Source organism: Anarrhichthys ocellatus, unplaced genomic scaffold (assembly GCF_004355925.1).
Source record: "Anarrhichthys ocellatus isolate YVR2014 unplaced genomic scaffold, GSC_Weel_1.0 scaffold14, whole genome shotgun sequence".
Lineage (NCBI taxonomy): Eukaryota > Metazoa > Chordata > Actinopteri > Perciformes > Anarhichadidae > Anarrhichthys > Anarrhichthys ocellatus.
In genome coordinates this window covers 3,103,444-3,118,447 of record NW_022280044.1, presented here as the reverse complement: position 1 = coordinate 3,118,447, position 15,004 = coordinate 3,103,444, and the positions used below count along the sequence as shown (strand labels likewise).

General features: G+C 41.4%; 3 protein-coding genes across 7 annotated transcripts; 1 reads left to right on the top strand and 2 right to left on the bottom strand.

Moving 5' to 3' along the window:
- Window positions 1–1,766: 1,766 nt before the first annotated feature.
- On the bottom strand, window positions 1,767–6,252 carry tra2a (transformer 2 alpha homolog). 3 transcript variants are annotated; one of them, XM_031854079.1, is made up of 9 exons: window positions 5,692–6,252; window positions 4,622–4,942; window positions 4,133–4,266; window positions 3,845–3,980; window positions 3,236–3,292; window positions 2,852–3,040; window positions 2,295–2,410; window positions 1,933–2,106; window positions 1,767–1,848 (listed from the first exon to the last, which is right to left on the bottom strand). In XM_031854079.1, the coding sequence occupies exons 2-9, from the start codon at window positions 4,631–4,633 to the stop codon at window positions 1,767–1,769; spliced, it is 900 nt and encodes a 299-aa protein (XP_031709939.1). In that variant the 5' UTR covers window positions 4,634–4,942; window positions 5,692–6,252. The 3 variants fall into 3 exon arrangements, with proteins under 3 accessions (XP_031709939.1, XP_031709937.1, XP_031709938.1); XM_031854077.1 differs by lacking the exon at window positions 4,622–4,942; XM_031854078.1 differs by lacking the exon at window positions 4,622–4,942 and having other exon boundaries at window positions 3,242–3,292.
- Window positions 6,253–6,345: 93 nt separating this feature from the next.
- On the bottom strand, window positions 6,346–11,359 carry ccdc126 (coiled-coil domain containing 126). Of its 3 annotated transcripts, none has more exons than XM_031854082.1 (3): window positions 11,107–11,359; window positions 8,179–8,880; window positions 6,346–7,970 (listed from the first exon to the last, which is right to left on the bottom strand). In XM_031854082.1, the coding sequence occupies exons 2-3, from the start codon at window positions 8,414–8,416 to the stop codon at window positions 7,720–7,722; spliced, it is 489 nt and encodes a 162-aa protein (XP_031709942.1). In that variant the 5' UTR covers window positions 8,417–8,880; window positions 11,107–11,359; the 3' UTR covers window positions 6,346–7,719. The 3 variants fall into 3 exon arrangements, with proteins under 3 accessions (XP_031709942.1, XP_031709941.1, XP_031709940.1); XM_031854081.1 differs by lacking the exon at window positions 11,107–11,359 and adding an exon at window positions 10,697–10,782; XM_031854080.1 differs by lacking the exon at window positions 11,107–11,359 and adding an exon at window positions 10,667–10,777.
- On the top strand, window positions 11,065–14,122 carry fam221a (family with sequence similarity 221 member A). Its single transcript, XM_031854083.1, has 7 exons — window positions 11,065–11,129; window positions 11,586–11,788; window positions 11,871–12,044; window positions 12,154–12,344; window positions 12,468–12,541; window positions 12,655–12,787; window positions 13,939–14,122. The coding sequence occupies exons 2-7, from the start codon at window positions 11,724–11,726 to the stop codon at window positions 14,049–14,051; spliced, it is 750 nt and encodes a 249-aa protein (XP_031709943.1). The 5' UTR covers window positions 11,065–11,129; window positions 11,586–11,723; the 3' UTR covers window positions 14,052–14,122.
- Window positions 14,123–15,004: the final 882 nt, after the last annotated feature.

Below are 15,004 nucleotides of genomic sequence, written 5' to 3'. Positions count from 1 at the left end.
AAAAACACATCCACTGTGAATTAGTGGACTTTTTTTTAAGCTTAATTTTTATAACAAATGTTTCTGAAGGAATTCCATTGATAGAAGTCCACTGAACATGAAGGTTAAAATGAGCACAATGTATGCGATTAACAGCTTTCAGTGTTGAATCTCGTACTTTGACCCTTCCTTCCAGCGAGTCGTTACCTTGGAACCTTGAGAATTATCTTTGAGTTTGTGTGAATGAACACATAACTCTGAAGCGCCCCATGATATGGCAGCAGTGACTATTAACCCTATTTGAATAAAGGGCCTCTTTATTAAGGTGTAGAGATAAAGAACCCTCCATTCAGGTTTACCTTTGTGATTATCCAATAAGCACCAAGGTATGTTTTGTATGTCTATTTGGGACAAAAACTGATTAGGAGTTTATTAAGGTTTTGTTTAATGCAGGGAAATGTGACAGGGAACATTGTCTTATATTGAACAACCTGCTGCATTCTGTAGCATAGATTGGGCTACTTAAAGAAAGGACGTGTTCTAGTACAGTCATTGTTAATGAGAAGTACAGAACAGTCACATTTGAGCAAAGCCCAAGCTCTTTTTGTTACAGTGAACATGTACTGAAAAATGCTTCTATACAAACTAAGTACAGTTAAAGAATACTCGGAATAACAGCCGGTTTCTTACAGGTGAACTTTGTATCTCATGTAACGAAAGCCACCCAATAAAAGCTTGGCATCGGCCCTTTGCATGTGTTCAGTGGTGTAGCCTGAATGAGAGAAAACTCAACTTTTGTAGTTTCAAAAAGTGGCTCCAGATCAGCAACTTTAAATTTGTGCGAACATAAACTTATCATGCGCATCATCTTGGCACTGGTCTTGTTCTGTGAAACTCTCCCAGCTCGTTTTCCCATCTCACCCACTCAACTTAAAGCACCACCTCCCACCTATACAACAAAAGCTCATCAATTTAATGCACATTAATCACAAAAACACATTCAACTTTGGAGTTTTCATATATATGTATTTCCATACAAAGAAACAACAATAAAAAAAAAACGGTAGTACATGAGAATAAAAACCAGAGAAACTCAAATGACTTCCTTGACTAAAAAAAATAATGAAAGTGAACAAAGAACCACTGATGGCGCTCCATTGTAACGCCTGAATTACCTGCAGCTTACCAGTAAACTCGACCCGTGCTCGGCAACATTGAGATCAATCTGTGATCTGAACATACAGAGATGATTGTTCCATTTATTTAAAACAAGTTGACTGTCCCCATTATTTACAAAAAAAACCCAGTTTACATCCCCCCACCATGACACGGGCCACGCTAAAAGAGGCGGCATTGCTGCAGAAAGGGAAGTGGGAAGGAAGGATGCAAGTCGAAGAATGAAGAAAGAGTTCGTCGCTCACACTCAACATGGATGCATCAAAACGTCTAAAAATGAAGACACCTATTGCATGTCAACAAGAACCATCTCGAACTTTAGAGTTCTGTTGATATAGACATGCCAATTCAATATGTTCCCCTCAGAAACACCTTGACGAGTCACACACACACACCATCAATTATTGGAGGGAAGCCGAGCGTTGAAAGGAGGAACTTAGTATCGCCCTGCAAAAAAAAATAAAAAATGAAAAAAAAAAATGAATTAGTCAGAATAGATTACTAATAAAGTCAATCTGCTTTCACCAGTGATCCAGATGCATACATCTGTTTGAATATGCATACTAACGGCAGCGTGGATGCAGTTAGGCAAGCTTTCTGTTTGCATTCTCTTAATACGTACGTGGGCTGTAGGAGCGAGACCGTGAGCGAGACCTGTAGCGACTGTAGTACGGTGATGGTGAGCGCCTGCGGCTGCAGAAGAGACGAGGAACATTGAAAACATTTACTCGTAAAAACAATGTAACATTGACATTCTACTCACAAATTATGGCTCACCTGTACCTGTAGTCATACTCGTCATATCTGTCGTAGCGCTCGTAGCCACGGTCATAATGAGAGTCTCTCCCCCTCCGGCTGCTGCTTCCACCGCCACCTCCACCGCCGCCGCCGCCACCACCACCGCCGCCGCCGCCACCACCACCACCACCACTGCCACCACCACTGCCATTGCTGTTGAAAAAACCCCCCAAAAAAACCTACGTTAGATACAAAAATGACATGAGTGCGATCTGATCATCCCAGTTTATTTGTTGGCTCAAATGTGCATTTATGCTTCTTCGGGATTTCAACCATGAGATAAATATTGAATTCCGCACAAGAAGTAAAGAAAACCGATATGTGGACAGTGTTGATCTTACTGAGTTGGTCGGCCCATGTAGATTCCTGGTGTGGGGGTGTGAGCGCGTTTAGTAATGGAATAATCCACTCTGATGCGCCTCCCGTCCAGCTCCATGCCATTGGCTCGCTCCATTGCCTAAGAAATACAAAAGGGAGGAGACGACAAAGATGTTATCAGACTTTTGCTTTTTGATACTTATTTCACAAAGGCCCACCTACAGTACACACTGTAAGCCATTCGATATGAGTCACATGACAGCAAGGTGAGAGAATTTATGGCAAGGCAGACACCTAGTGGCTTACTTATGTAATCACACCATAAATCAATAAATGAGATCCGAAGTGGAGGACCATTGAAGCTGCATGTACAAATACTATGAAAACAAAGTCCCAAACAATATGCAGTTGACCATATATGGATGCAGAACAGTTTAAAACGTGCCATGAGACTTTTCATTAAATCTAATTAAGGAATACTTTACACTATAAAACACCAAATGAATGTGATTAAGCACATTACTAGACATAAAACAAGGCATTAGGCATTTTACCAATAAGCAAAACCACAAACACTCACCTCTTTGGAATCATCAATTCTCTCGAAGTAAACAAACGCAAAGCCGCGGGAGCGACCGGTGCGCTGGTCATACACCACATTGACCCCGGCCAGAGGACCATAGCGAGAGAACACCTCCCTCAGGTCCCGCTCTGTGGTGTACAGGCTCAGGCCAAACACCCCCAAACACATGCTGGGGTCAGGGTTCGCCTGCAAGGGTCAACATAACGGTTAAGAGTTGATTTTATGGTTTATTTACACACTATATTTATGCAATAAAATAAACAAATACTATTAAAAAAAAAAAAAAAAAAAAAAAGAGGAAGTAATTTTTGACCCCTACCGTTGACCCACACACAAACATTACAATGGTTTTGTCCAAAATATGTCAGACGGTTCAAATACCCTCACATCAGGATCTCCGCCGCCATGATTGCTTGGTTCTTTTGTGAAGTCATGGCTCTGTTGACATAATGAAAGGAATGTAAGGTTAATTAAACGGGTTATTACATGTGTGGTTTCCTGCAGCATTAACCACAAGTCACATTTCCACACAAATGAAAGAATGAGAAATGTAAACCATATAATCCTTCAATAATCAACTCAAAGCCAGATGGATAATGACTTAAAAACATTTAAGTAATTTTGTTTGCTATAACCACTGTGATTTGTCTAAAACAAAGAACTAACACAATGACATACTAGAAGGTAAAGAACGTTTTGAGGAGATTAGCCCGGTGATCGTTAAAGCATACAGCAGCAGATTTACCTTCCTTATAAAAGAGTATCTTCCCAAAACCTTTTGAGTGAGACTAATTTTGCATTCACTCTATTTAGGAAAAGGTCATACCATACTTAATGTTTACAGGCTAAGCACTAAGATGTGCAATCAGCCAATCTCCACCAAAGATCTGGATACACACACGCACGTAAATGTGTGTTAGCGTACACTAAGTGCTCTCTGGTTCTAGCTCCACAGCCTCCTGTCCAGCCCCACCTTCAGACCTCACTCACCCTGCTGCCAGCGCTCTGGCTCTTCTTGCGGCGGTACTCGGGGCTGTAGGAGCGCGAGCGGGACTTCCTCCGCTGGGAATAGGACCGAGAGCGCGAGCGGCTATAGCGGCGGTTTGACGGCCGCCTGGAACGAGACCTGAAAATGCGGCACAGGAAGAAAAGGCCAATGTCAGAAATAATTGTTGGGGACAAACGGGCAACATTGCCATATTTCAGCCCCTAATGAACATTACAATAGGATGTGATCACAGTACCACATGTGCCATCGTAAAAAGGTCAACAACATACCCGGATCTTGAATGCGAGCGGGATCTGGACGCGGAGCGCTTGGCGACCCGGGCTGGGCTCGGGGAGCCGGACCTGCTCTCCGACTTCACCCGAGCTGGACTCCCCCGATCCGATTTAGACGGGGAGCGCGACCCCTATTGCCACAGCAGCACGTTAACAACTCTCTCATGGACACATACACGCATATCTACACACTGAAAATAACAAGAGTAGTGAGATGTGGTTGAGTATGTTGGACACATACAGTACACCTGTCTAAAATGTATAGATTTATGTACTGTGGAAGAAGGGGTTAGTAATCTTATAAGTAAATCAATAAATCAATTCTGGTTTACAATGAGGCCTACTATTAACCATATATATCAAATATACAGATAAGGTCTATTTCAATATCCACCTGGACCATCAAGGGGGAAATAAAACATGCATTTCCATGTTACAGAAAGGGAGCATAGTAAAGAACACAAACAGTATATTTACTTAACCTACGGACACATTCATTCTTCCAGATTCTTTACACGCTACTCCCTTTTCTCAGGATTTCTATCCTTCTTCGTTCTTCTTTTTTCAGTTTTCTCATTTTCTGATTCCAGGTCTGTTTTTCCTTCTCTTCACCCAAAACTGAAACCAGTTTTCATTTTAGCCATTATACTGCAAGCGCTTCTATCTGACACCATTCTTCCGTCACATTTTCCTCCCTTTCCACTTCTATGTTCTGCTCTGTACATGTTCTCATTAGCCTTCTTTTATCTTGAACATTTTCTTCATCATTCTTGGATAAAACTCTTCAAATCCTTCACGATCAATTACCTTAATGAAAAAAGAACATTCAATAAAATTAAGATCATAGGTTTAAGAAAAGGAGAATATGTTTTAAATGATATGAAAAGGAACACTGAATGCAGTACAATTACATTGTTTCCACATTAAGTTTTTAATAGTCCAGAAATTAAGAAAATGAGCAAAGTTACAACAATTTAAGGTTATAAAGTTAAGAGCTTAGATGTTTATTGTAGCATTTTTTCAATTTGATAAAAAAAAAGCGTGAAAGGATAGAAGGAAGAGATGCTTTGGACTTAAGTTACCTCTCATTTAACCGATTGTTAGATTCAGGCAAAATAAACGTCACAGATATCTCGTGTATAATTTCATAAGCATTATGATTTAGGAGCGATGCATTCTACTGGCAACGCACAACAGGACAATTAGCGAAAGGTCTAACGTGCATACATGGATCTACACCACGGTGGCTCTTAAGCTAACAGTAACTAGCATGCTAGCTAGAGGCTGGTTCGGTATTGCTAGTAGACAAGAACCGTTCGTGTAAAACGTGCGTTACTTTCGCCAAAGACTTGACGCAACACCAGAACAACTCTGCGCCTATCTTAACACGGGTAATGTTAGCGGACAAAAGCGTGTAACGACAACGGTAAGCTATCGCGTTAGCTATCACGTTAGCTCGCGCTTTATCAGTTGGCCTCAAATTAATCGACAGCCACACGGAAGGAATTTGAAGAAAGGAGAAGATATATTTGATATCTTTCGATGCAACAACTCACCCGTCCTTTATAGTGCCCCTCCTCAATGTCACTCATTGTTCAGTATAGCAAACGCAACAAAGTATGTTTTTTTTGGTAGAAAATAAACCCGCACTTGAGGTTCAACACAATGTCCGCTTATTAGCTAGAAGATGGCGGGCGCGTGAGGTTGGTGGTATGTTTATGTGCTGCAGAATCTGACGTCACTTCCGTGTCGTCTCACATTAAACTACATATTATATAATAACTATTAAAATATGGTTAATGAAAATGTATTCACTAAGCATGTACATGTTGATGCTGGTTGAGTTAGTTTAATACACTGGATAATATTTAATACATTATATTGATTGAATTGATAACTATAGTTAGCCTACTTTACTTGACAGCTGTTTAGTAAATGTAGTGGAGTAGGAGTAGAAAATAGCAGTAAGTGCCTTGAATAAATATATAATGTCTCTTAGGGTTTTGCAGTGTGTTCAGTAAAAGCTAATGAACGAAAACACGTCATATATTTACTTATAGACACACACCCCTCCTAGAGGACGCTCTCTTTGGGAACAACCGGCTAAACATTTGGATTGTCTTGTGTGTTACATGATCTCCTGAAAAAAAGGCCCATTTTTCCAATGTCAATCAAATTAAAGGATTTAAATGAGGATTGATTCTATTTTCCATATGGTCAATTTATTAGTAAAGCTATCTCACAGCAGCTGTCTGGCTCACCAACTTTTCTACTTTAGCATTCAGAAGCAAAGTACATTTATGGCATTACTTAATGCAGACACAGTCAAACCAGTTTGATAATTCAGTCGAGGCCTTCGTGTATATTTAGGTCTGTAATGTGTAAGCAACATTTTGAATCATTTTCCCCTCGTGTTTTGCCACCCACATTGACTTCGTCTCATACAATCCCAAAGTAGTACCGATGAAAGTATTGCTCATCTTGCTTGTCGCACAAAGTCATCATGTTAATGAGCGTCACGATGTGCAAACTAAAGATCTTCCTCCTCCAGGCAGGTGCCAGAGTTTCTCAGTATAATGGAAACCATACTCAGAACCAGCAGAAAGGCTAAAAGAATTAATATTCCAGAGCCTGACGTCCACCCTCCTAAAATACCCCTCAAGTCAAAGTTGGAACGGCTCAGTATTTTTAGAAAATCTCTAAAGAGTCACAGTGCAACATGAACCCTGAACATGTTTAAGCAGTATGTCAGTCATCCTAACAGCACTGACGGGCTTAAGACTGACTACAAAGTACATTCAATGTGCTACACACCTAGTTAAATCATTTATCAACACTCGGCAAGGGAACCGTTGGATTTCAACTGACACATAGTACACACACTCACACTCATGTTTACAGTGGCAAATAGGCATCATCCAATCATATTCTGCATAAACCTCAAACTGCTTTGCAGCAACTGTAAATAAACAATTACACTGCCTGCAGATGGAGTGCAAATAACATTCTTTGGATTATCTCTCACAGACAAACTATACTATTTAAGTATTCTTAAGACTATGTGTAAGCTCAAAGTAGAATCTTCTTCATACAGTAATTAGCAACTGCACCAAACTAAACATTGACAAAACAAAAACAGTTGCCCTACCTATCATGAGTGTACTGTTTAGTTCAGCATTCTGATATATTGAAGCAGTGTTGTATAATAGGTTCCGATGTAGATGGGTGAACATTTCAAGCCATTTTTATTATCATAAAGCGTAAGAGTATTTACACCTCTCTGCATTTGCTTAAAAAGTCAGAAAATTCAAATATGGCATTAAATCTAAGCCAAACAAAATCAGCAATGAAAATATAAAAAAAGAAATGTGCTAGACAGTCTTGGTAAAAAATAAATATCAGCATAGAGAAGTCCTCCTTCCTTCTGAGCTGGCTGAACATTTTCTGAGAAGTATCCCAAATTTAAAGTTTCTGGATGTCTACATGTCTCCCTATTGCTTTTAATTTGTCTGATGTGCTAACATCAGTGATAAATGCTGGGAAAGTGTAATGTGCTCAAAACAAAATGTATACATCTATTAAGACTATGCTCGTTTATGTGGCCGAGGCCTGTTGGGGATGTGTGGGTGGAGGCGGGACGTTCCCGGGTGACTGCCAGGTGTGTCCTGCTTTGAGGGTTTCTGCAGGGCAGCAGCAGCAGAGGCAAGGATGCCCCCTGCTGTGTGGGAGGTATTCGTGGAGGAGGCATTGACCGCCAACTCGATTTTCCCCTCCAGTTTGACCAGTCGAGTCAGAATGTCATCCAGCAGCACGGCGATAGTCCTCTTCAGATCAGCTGTGTGTGTGTGTATGTGTGTGTGTGTGTGTGTGTGTGTGAGAGAGAGAGGCGAAGGAAATGAGGGAAAACAAACACAAGGAAGAAAATGAATCAATGAAACCCAAATGTTTCAGGAGTAAGCAAGTGATTGGATGAAAGAGCAGTAATAATAAAAAAAAAAATCCATTTATGGCACAGCATTTCTAACATCCTCCTGAATCCTTACCAGAGCCGGCCATGGAGGTTCCCTGCAGCCCACCCGGTGCATTCTGGTTCTCCTCCGTCAGGACCTTGACGTATCGCCGGCTAAGCTCCAGGATCTGCTCCCGTAGCTCGGCGCTGCTCTGATGGCGAGGCTGCTGCACAGTGTACCGCAGCAGCATGAGTCCCCACGCCAGGCCAAATACCACCAGCAGCACACTAAGCTTCTGGGACATGTTCCTCCGCAAGAGTGCGCCCAGCATGGTACTGAGCTGGCGAAAGGGGAGGGGCGCTGCAGAGGCCCGGTCTTAGGATGAAGGTCTTTTCTTTGGATGTGGATATGCCAATAAATTGATAAGTAGAGTGATAATTACTTGATTCTGGCAGGGAGATTCTCTTTAATGAGGTCCGTATCTACAGAGAGGTTAGAGTCCAGTGCGAAGCATTCCTAAAGCTGCTGGGGATGTGGTGCCTCACTCAAGTGAGCTCCAGCGGGACACATGCTTGCATTATACCCATTAAGCAGTAAAAGTTTCTCTAACCACTTAAGGTATCCTGCCCCTCCTAAGAGGAGGTGAGAAAAAGTCTTCAGGCCAGGAAGTGGAACCAGAAGGAAGCGGACCGGCAGTCAGGGGTTTTGGAAAAGGTGCTTTGGCTGCAAGATGTCTAACGTCAAATCATCGATGCAGACTGGGCGTTCAGGCAGGGGGTCCGCCGGCATCGTTGACTATGTTGGAGAAGCATACAAAGGGAAATAAAGAGAGATATGATTAACCAAAAGAGAGAGAAACACAGAGACATTTGTTTTGTCATCTTTTCGCCATTTCTTGCATGACGCTTAAATGTTAGCAATGTCATGAATTGATAAAAGAAACTCATTCTACTGTTTAACAAAAAAACACTCGAAGGGTACTTTCTCAAGCCCTTCTGTAACTTCTTCAAAGTTCTGTTGAGCATTGTGGGTTTTTTCTTCCAACAGACAAAGAAACTGCATGTGCTGGATGAAGAGCAAAATCCACCTCATCTTCATTGGCGGCTACATCAAATATATATATTATTTAGCTATTATTAAAGATGGATGTCTTTGCTGCTTTGGGTCAGGGTGCACAATAGCCCACTCATCAACAAATGTTTTTCAGCCCTCCGAGCCCAGAAACCCGATTACCAGTTTAGATTGCATGGGACCCACTTTGCAAGCTTCAGATTGACGACAAAGGAACAACCAGTGGCACAGAGGGCATTCATTCACTAATCCCACCACCACAATGGCTATTTGACCGACAAGCAGCCTGTGAGTGCACTGTGCACATGCAGGGGAAATTGGGCCATCATTTCTCAATTTTCGCAACTTTTTCACCCATTGTATTCTCCACGTCTGCGCTCTCTCTCTCTCTCTCTCTCTCTCTTGGGTGTGGTAGTGTAACTTCCTGTTGAAGCCAGAGAGGGGACAGTGACTGAAGGAATCAATTATGAAAAGAAACGTAATAGAATCCGTTCAGCAATGCTTCCATGTTTCTATCTACACACACACACAAACATGCCCTTCCTATGACCTGGTGTATCAGCAGGCAAGAACTAGAAGGGAAAGACCAAGAATGGTGTAAAGACTCAATGAAAGTAACAGTTGAAATTGGTCAGGATGCAAAACGCATTGCGGCTGACAAATATGCAACTTCATCATCAGTCACATTAATTCCTTTTGAACCATGCTGTACATTTAAAAGAAAACATGCAATGCATGATACACAGGGAATTATTGCTTTCTGTGTAGGGTGCTATGTCAACAGATATGGGTGAGCAATGGGGCAAATAAATCTTTAGGATGATTAGCTGTGCCTTCCATGTGCTAGGCAACAGACCACAGCCATCTTTATTTATTAATAGGGTAGACAATTGACAACAACCAGAAGAGTTTTTGGTATTCAGCCAGTCATATCAGGTTATTCACCAGGCATGATCATTGTTCCATGGGAAGGCACACCGACCTCAGACATTGAATGTTCCACTTGTTTAGGGGACTGTGTGGATGTTAGTGTACTTAATGAGACGATTGACAATGACAAGGCACACATTGTCATTCAAAATATCTAATCTCGAGGTTAAATATTGTCACGGCTGTCACGTGTGTTTCAACAGCTGGCAGACAGACTTAATCACCTGGCATGTAGTATAAACTAAAAACTGAAATGTCGATAATGTTAAATATATATGAAGACTTAAACAATGTGCATGATAGGACATGTATATGTACACAATGTCAAGTTACACATGTGAAAAGTAAACTCGACCAACACGTGAAATATGCACTATTTTTGGATACTTAGTTTCACACTTTTCTTTTTTTTTTTACACCTAAAATTCATTTTAGCATCATTATTAGCAGCCGCTCAAGCTCAGTTGAAGCTATTCTCCCAACTCCACCAACATTGAGGTTAGCACCACGTACACGTTAAGTCGCAAAGCTCAAACTTGACTGAAATTGAAGCAAATCCCATCAAAAACAGATACTTTACCCCCCGTAGTGTTGTCTGTTGAGCAGCTACCTTGAGGTCGCAGCAGGACTTCACGCGCTCCAGAGGAGAAGCATCAGCTGCTGACACTGAATGCCGTTTGTTGTTTAGCAAACCTGCACACGCGGGGGGGGGGGGGGGGTGTTTTGGGGGGGCCGTTATACCGTTATCTACCGAGCATCATGTTGAGGTGTCCGTTCTCTCTCGCTGTCATTTCAGCTTCTCCCTACACGGTGTCGAAGACGATGATTCTGGTCAGTAGCTAGAATTCCAAGCGTGCAACTGTTCAGACTGTCATGGTGCCCCTGAACGTCTACTGAATGCGTCATGACTATTGCATTCTGGGAAATGTAGTTACACTGCCCGCTCACTCTCTCTCTCTCTCTCTCTCTCTCTCTCGATTCAACACCAAGACGAAAGTAAACATTACAAATTGTACTCACGTTATTAGTTGGCTTCAGTGCAGGTAAACATTTAAACGGCAGTTAATCCGGTTTACTTTAAACAAAGCGCTAACTGTTTCACGTTACTTTAGCTTGTAGAGTTTGTGGACACGTGTTCAGGGTGTTAGCTACATGGCTGCTAATGTTAATGTTAGCTGCTGCTAAACAGATACAGGATACAGGAGAACATTCCTGCCCACTGCAATAACACTGTACAATAAATCACCTCTGGCCAAATCACTCACAAAGCTATAACACTGTTACTCTTGTTTGTTTGTTGTTTGGTTAAATCTTTGCACTACTGTTTAGTTAATTTTATATTGTGCATTTGATATTTAATATTTTTACTCTGCTATTTTATTGATCTATAAAGTCTCTCTAGCTCTCTCTCTCTAATGTTAATGTTAGCTTGATCTGAGTTTAACTTCCCTTCTGTCCTCTCCCTCTCTCTCCCTGTGACTGTATTTGCATGCTTGCAGTTCACTTTACGACCGTTAGAGGGACGCCTACAAACATTTCCATGGCAACTATAAGGCTCACCGTGGTAAACAGAAGTGTCCTGCTGTGCAAGACAAAACCGAACAAACTCCACATCTATCTGTTACGGATTTTTGACAATGGAGAAAATATGTCTCGATAAATCAGCTCTACGAGCGGTCGATGACTACTGGGAGTACAAAAGGTTTGTCCCAACATTAGACTGTATGTTTTTAGTATATGCCCATAAGAATTACTTTTTGTATTGGTGGTTTTGTCTTTTCAAGGATTGTGGGTGATGATGATGGAGGACAACTGTTCACTCCAGAGGAATATGACGAGTACAAGAGGAAGTTGCTCCCTCAGCGAGTGAAAAACAGGCTGTATGTCAGCTTTGGCGTTCCAGGAGGCATCGAATGCAAACTCATTGGTCCTGAGACACGGTGCTTGTGTACACATAGGTAGTGCGATCCTCGATAACACATGAAATCAAGTGTCATACCCTTCTCTCCACCACACACATAGACTTACATGCATACACATATTTGTGATTAATGTAACTTTGTTCAGGTACAAGCAACACAAGACCGACTTTGAGGTGGTCCCCTCCGAGCGGCCCCTAGCCCTACCATGCCAGGTCAGAGGGTGTCATTGTTCTGCCTACCAGTATGTTCCCCAGATTGGGCCAAATCCTGTCCGCTGCAGGTGCAAACACTTTCCTCAGGATCACGGTGAAGCTACTGGCCACTTGTGCAAAAAGTGTGAGTATGAAATTACTACATTTAAAGAGAGCAGTTTCATTCGAACCCAAATTAACTCTAGCATCTTACGCATATGGAGTCACATGTACAGTTCATGTTCAAGATGAGAATAACATTTTTCAGGCAGTTCCTGTTCTGGGTTCAAGAGCCCCTACACTTGTGGGTGTGGTCAGCCCAGCTCTGCCCATCAGACGCTGGTGAGTAGAGTAAAACAATAAACACAGATCCTTGGCTAATGCTGGACATAGATTTCCCATATTACTACTGTTTGTTCAGCTCAATTTGAAAATCACTTTTTGTTTTTTGTCAGGTTCAGACTAAACTAGAGAGGGAGGCACGTGGTCAGCCTGTAGGCAGGGACGTTCCTTATGCTGCCATGGGGGGGCTGACGGGGTTCAGCTCCTTATTGGATGGTTATCTCGCTTTGGAAGCCAGCGGCTCAGGTGAGAACCAGAAAAGTAGCCTATACAGTATGTGACGATGTAATTTGGAACGGAGAGACGCAGCAGAGTTGTCAGTTTTAAACTTGTGTATGTGAATGCATGTGTGCTATGTGAGAGCTGCTCGTCTCTTGAGGCTCGGTAGGGTGAGTCTGGAACATCCAGCACTTGTAGTCACGAGGGGCAACATCAGCCCCCAGCAAGGACAAATACAAGCCATTTTCTAGCTCAGACAATCTTTGATTCATGGACTGTTTTGGTGAGTCGGCCTTCGTTAGACTGTTGGAGAAGGTGTGTGCGTGTGTGCATGCATTGCACCAAAGGAGAAGAAAGTTCCTTTAAGCAGCATGTGAGGGCAGCAAAGAGCAGCACAGCATCAGTGTTGAACAAGCAAGTCTGCAGAGTAGGGACTTGATCCGATCAGAAGGGTCCAGTGTACCCCTTAGATTTTATTACCACATTGAGGTCTGACCCAGACTACATCTGTAGTAGATCTGTGATGATGCAAAAGTCCATGCATTTTGCATTGCTGCAAGGTTATTTAAGATGTACCTCTTTCAATTCAATAAATGGGACGATCAGAGGAGAACATGTAATCAATGGATGTCCAAGTTAAATTTGCAAATGTAATAAGAGTGGACTTAATAGTAATTTTCATCTCTTCTGAAAACAATGGAAATGTAATTAATGATTGAATGTACAACATTAATTACACTTGTTTTAACCATTTATGTGTGTTTAATTATGTATGATTCAATAGGCTTTTGACTGATAACTCCACAATGTAGCATTTACTTATCACACTCAGTGGTTCTGAGTTAAGAGTTTGGAATCTCGTGTTCAAAAGTCTCACATTGTAAGTAGCCACTATCACTTCTATTTTAATGTTATCACTCAATATATGGTGTTGTCCTTAATTGGGAATAAGCGATCTTTATTTATGATAAATGCATTTTATATTCATCAGTGACTGCAGATAAATGCATTCTATAAATTACAAGCCTTTACTTTTAACATCTGTGCGTCAGGTCCTGGATTAGTTAATGCTCAAAACATAGATTTAAAATAAGTTTCATACCTGTGAGGTACACAGTATTCGCCGCTGCAACCCGTCACATGATTTTCATAATCTCTGCCTGCCGTATGTTTTTCAGATCAAGACAGAGAAAATGGCTGCCAGCAGAGATGCTCTGCATCAAGGATCACAGTAACGTCTACTAAAGCATCGAGCTCTGCTCACCGTAAGAGAGAGACCAACAAACAGTGACAAGCAACATCTGTCAAACCGTCCATACTGGGCAATATTTACCATGCAAATAAATCATACACTTCTTCTGATCTGTAACATTTAATCTTAGCTTAAAAACATTGGGATTGTTTCACAGCTTTTAAGTATTTTCTTTTTCAGTGACGTGTCTGTCTTTGTTAGTGTCGTGACAAAGGGGTACAACCAACTGTCAGCAACAGTAGTTATTAAATCCCACCTAACGACTAAACAATCAACTGGAAGTATATTGATCCAATCAGAGCATGGGGAGCATTACAATGGTGATCCAGATTACCAAGTTTTACTCAGAAATCTGGACTTTTAAGACACATCACACTTTGACAATGCCTGAATACATTTGAAGACTTTCTCAGGATGAAATCACATTTGGAGGTAAAGCATATTTAGGAGATTTTCAGTATTTTGGCTGCCGTGTGAGGTGCAGAAATACCATGCATAAACTCATATATATGTCTGTACGATTAAAAAAAACAATACAATATGAGATTGAGAATATGAAATCCTAATTTTACAATGAGTTATTTCAAACGTATGTATTGAATTACAAGGTCATAACCAGTTCAACATAGAAACACGTAGTCATCTCTATATATAATTCCTCACAGTCATATTTGATACCCTAACTAACCCATACTTTTATTTAGTGCAGTTTTCTAATTAATGCCTCATATTTCTCTCTTGATACACGTTCCGTAAACCGGCCAGTTTACACATCTGAGGTTTGTTTGATTGGTGTTCTCTTATCGAGAGAAAGCCTCCCACTAACCATGCCACCAAAATAACCCCAGAACCATGGAGGTACGTGTTCTGTGATGAGCGCCGTTTTTAATTAGCAGATAGATGTACTGTCTCCGATTGATTAATCCCATTTCTCATGGTAGATCAGCAGTGATGAGAGCCAATTTAATCCACGCAGTGAATGGAAATTGAAG

What these genes read in the sequence shown, in the direction of transcription:
- tra2a (XM_031854077.1), bottom strand. Translation starts at nt 5,727, where the DNA reads ATGAGTGACATTGAGGAGGGGCACTATAAAGGACGG. An exon ending in GAATTGATGATTCCAAAGAG is followed by an intron (nt 2,411 to 2,851) that starts GTGAGTGTTTGT and finishes TGTATTTCTTAG; the next exon opens with GCAATGGAGCGAGCCAATGG. An exon ending in TACATGGGCCGACCAACTCA is followed by an intron (nt 2,107 to 2,294) that starts GTAAGATCAACA and finishes TTTTTTCAACAG; the next exon opens with CAATGGCAGTGGTGGTGGCA.
- ccdc126 (XM_031854082.1), bottom strand. Translation starts at nt 8,416, where the DNA reads ATGCTGGGCGCACTCTTGCGGAGGAACATGTCCCAGAAGCTTAGTGTG. An exon ending in AACCTCCATGGCCGGCTCTG is followed by an intron (nt 7,971 to 8,178) that starts GTAAGGATTCAG and finishes ACACACACACAG; the next exon opens with CTGATCTGAAGAGGACTATC.
- fam221a (XM_031854083.1), top strand. Translation starts at nt 11,724, where the DNA reads ATGGAGAAAATATGTCTCGATAAATCAGCTCTACGAGCGGTCGATGAC. An exon ending in GCTCTGCCCATCAGACGCTG is followed by an intron (nt 12,542 to 12,654) that starts GTGAGTAGAGTA and finishes GTTTTTTGTCAG; the next exon opens with GTTCAGACTAAACTAGAGAG. An exon ending in TTTGGAAGCCAGCGGCTCAG is followed by an intron (nt 12,788 to 13,938) that starts GTGAGAACCAGA and finishes TATGTTTTTCAG; the next exon opens with ATCAAGACAGAGAAAATGGC.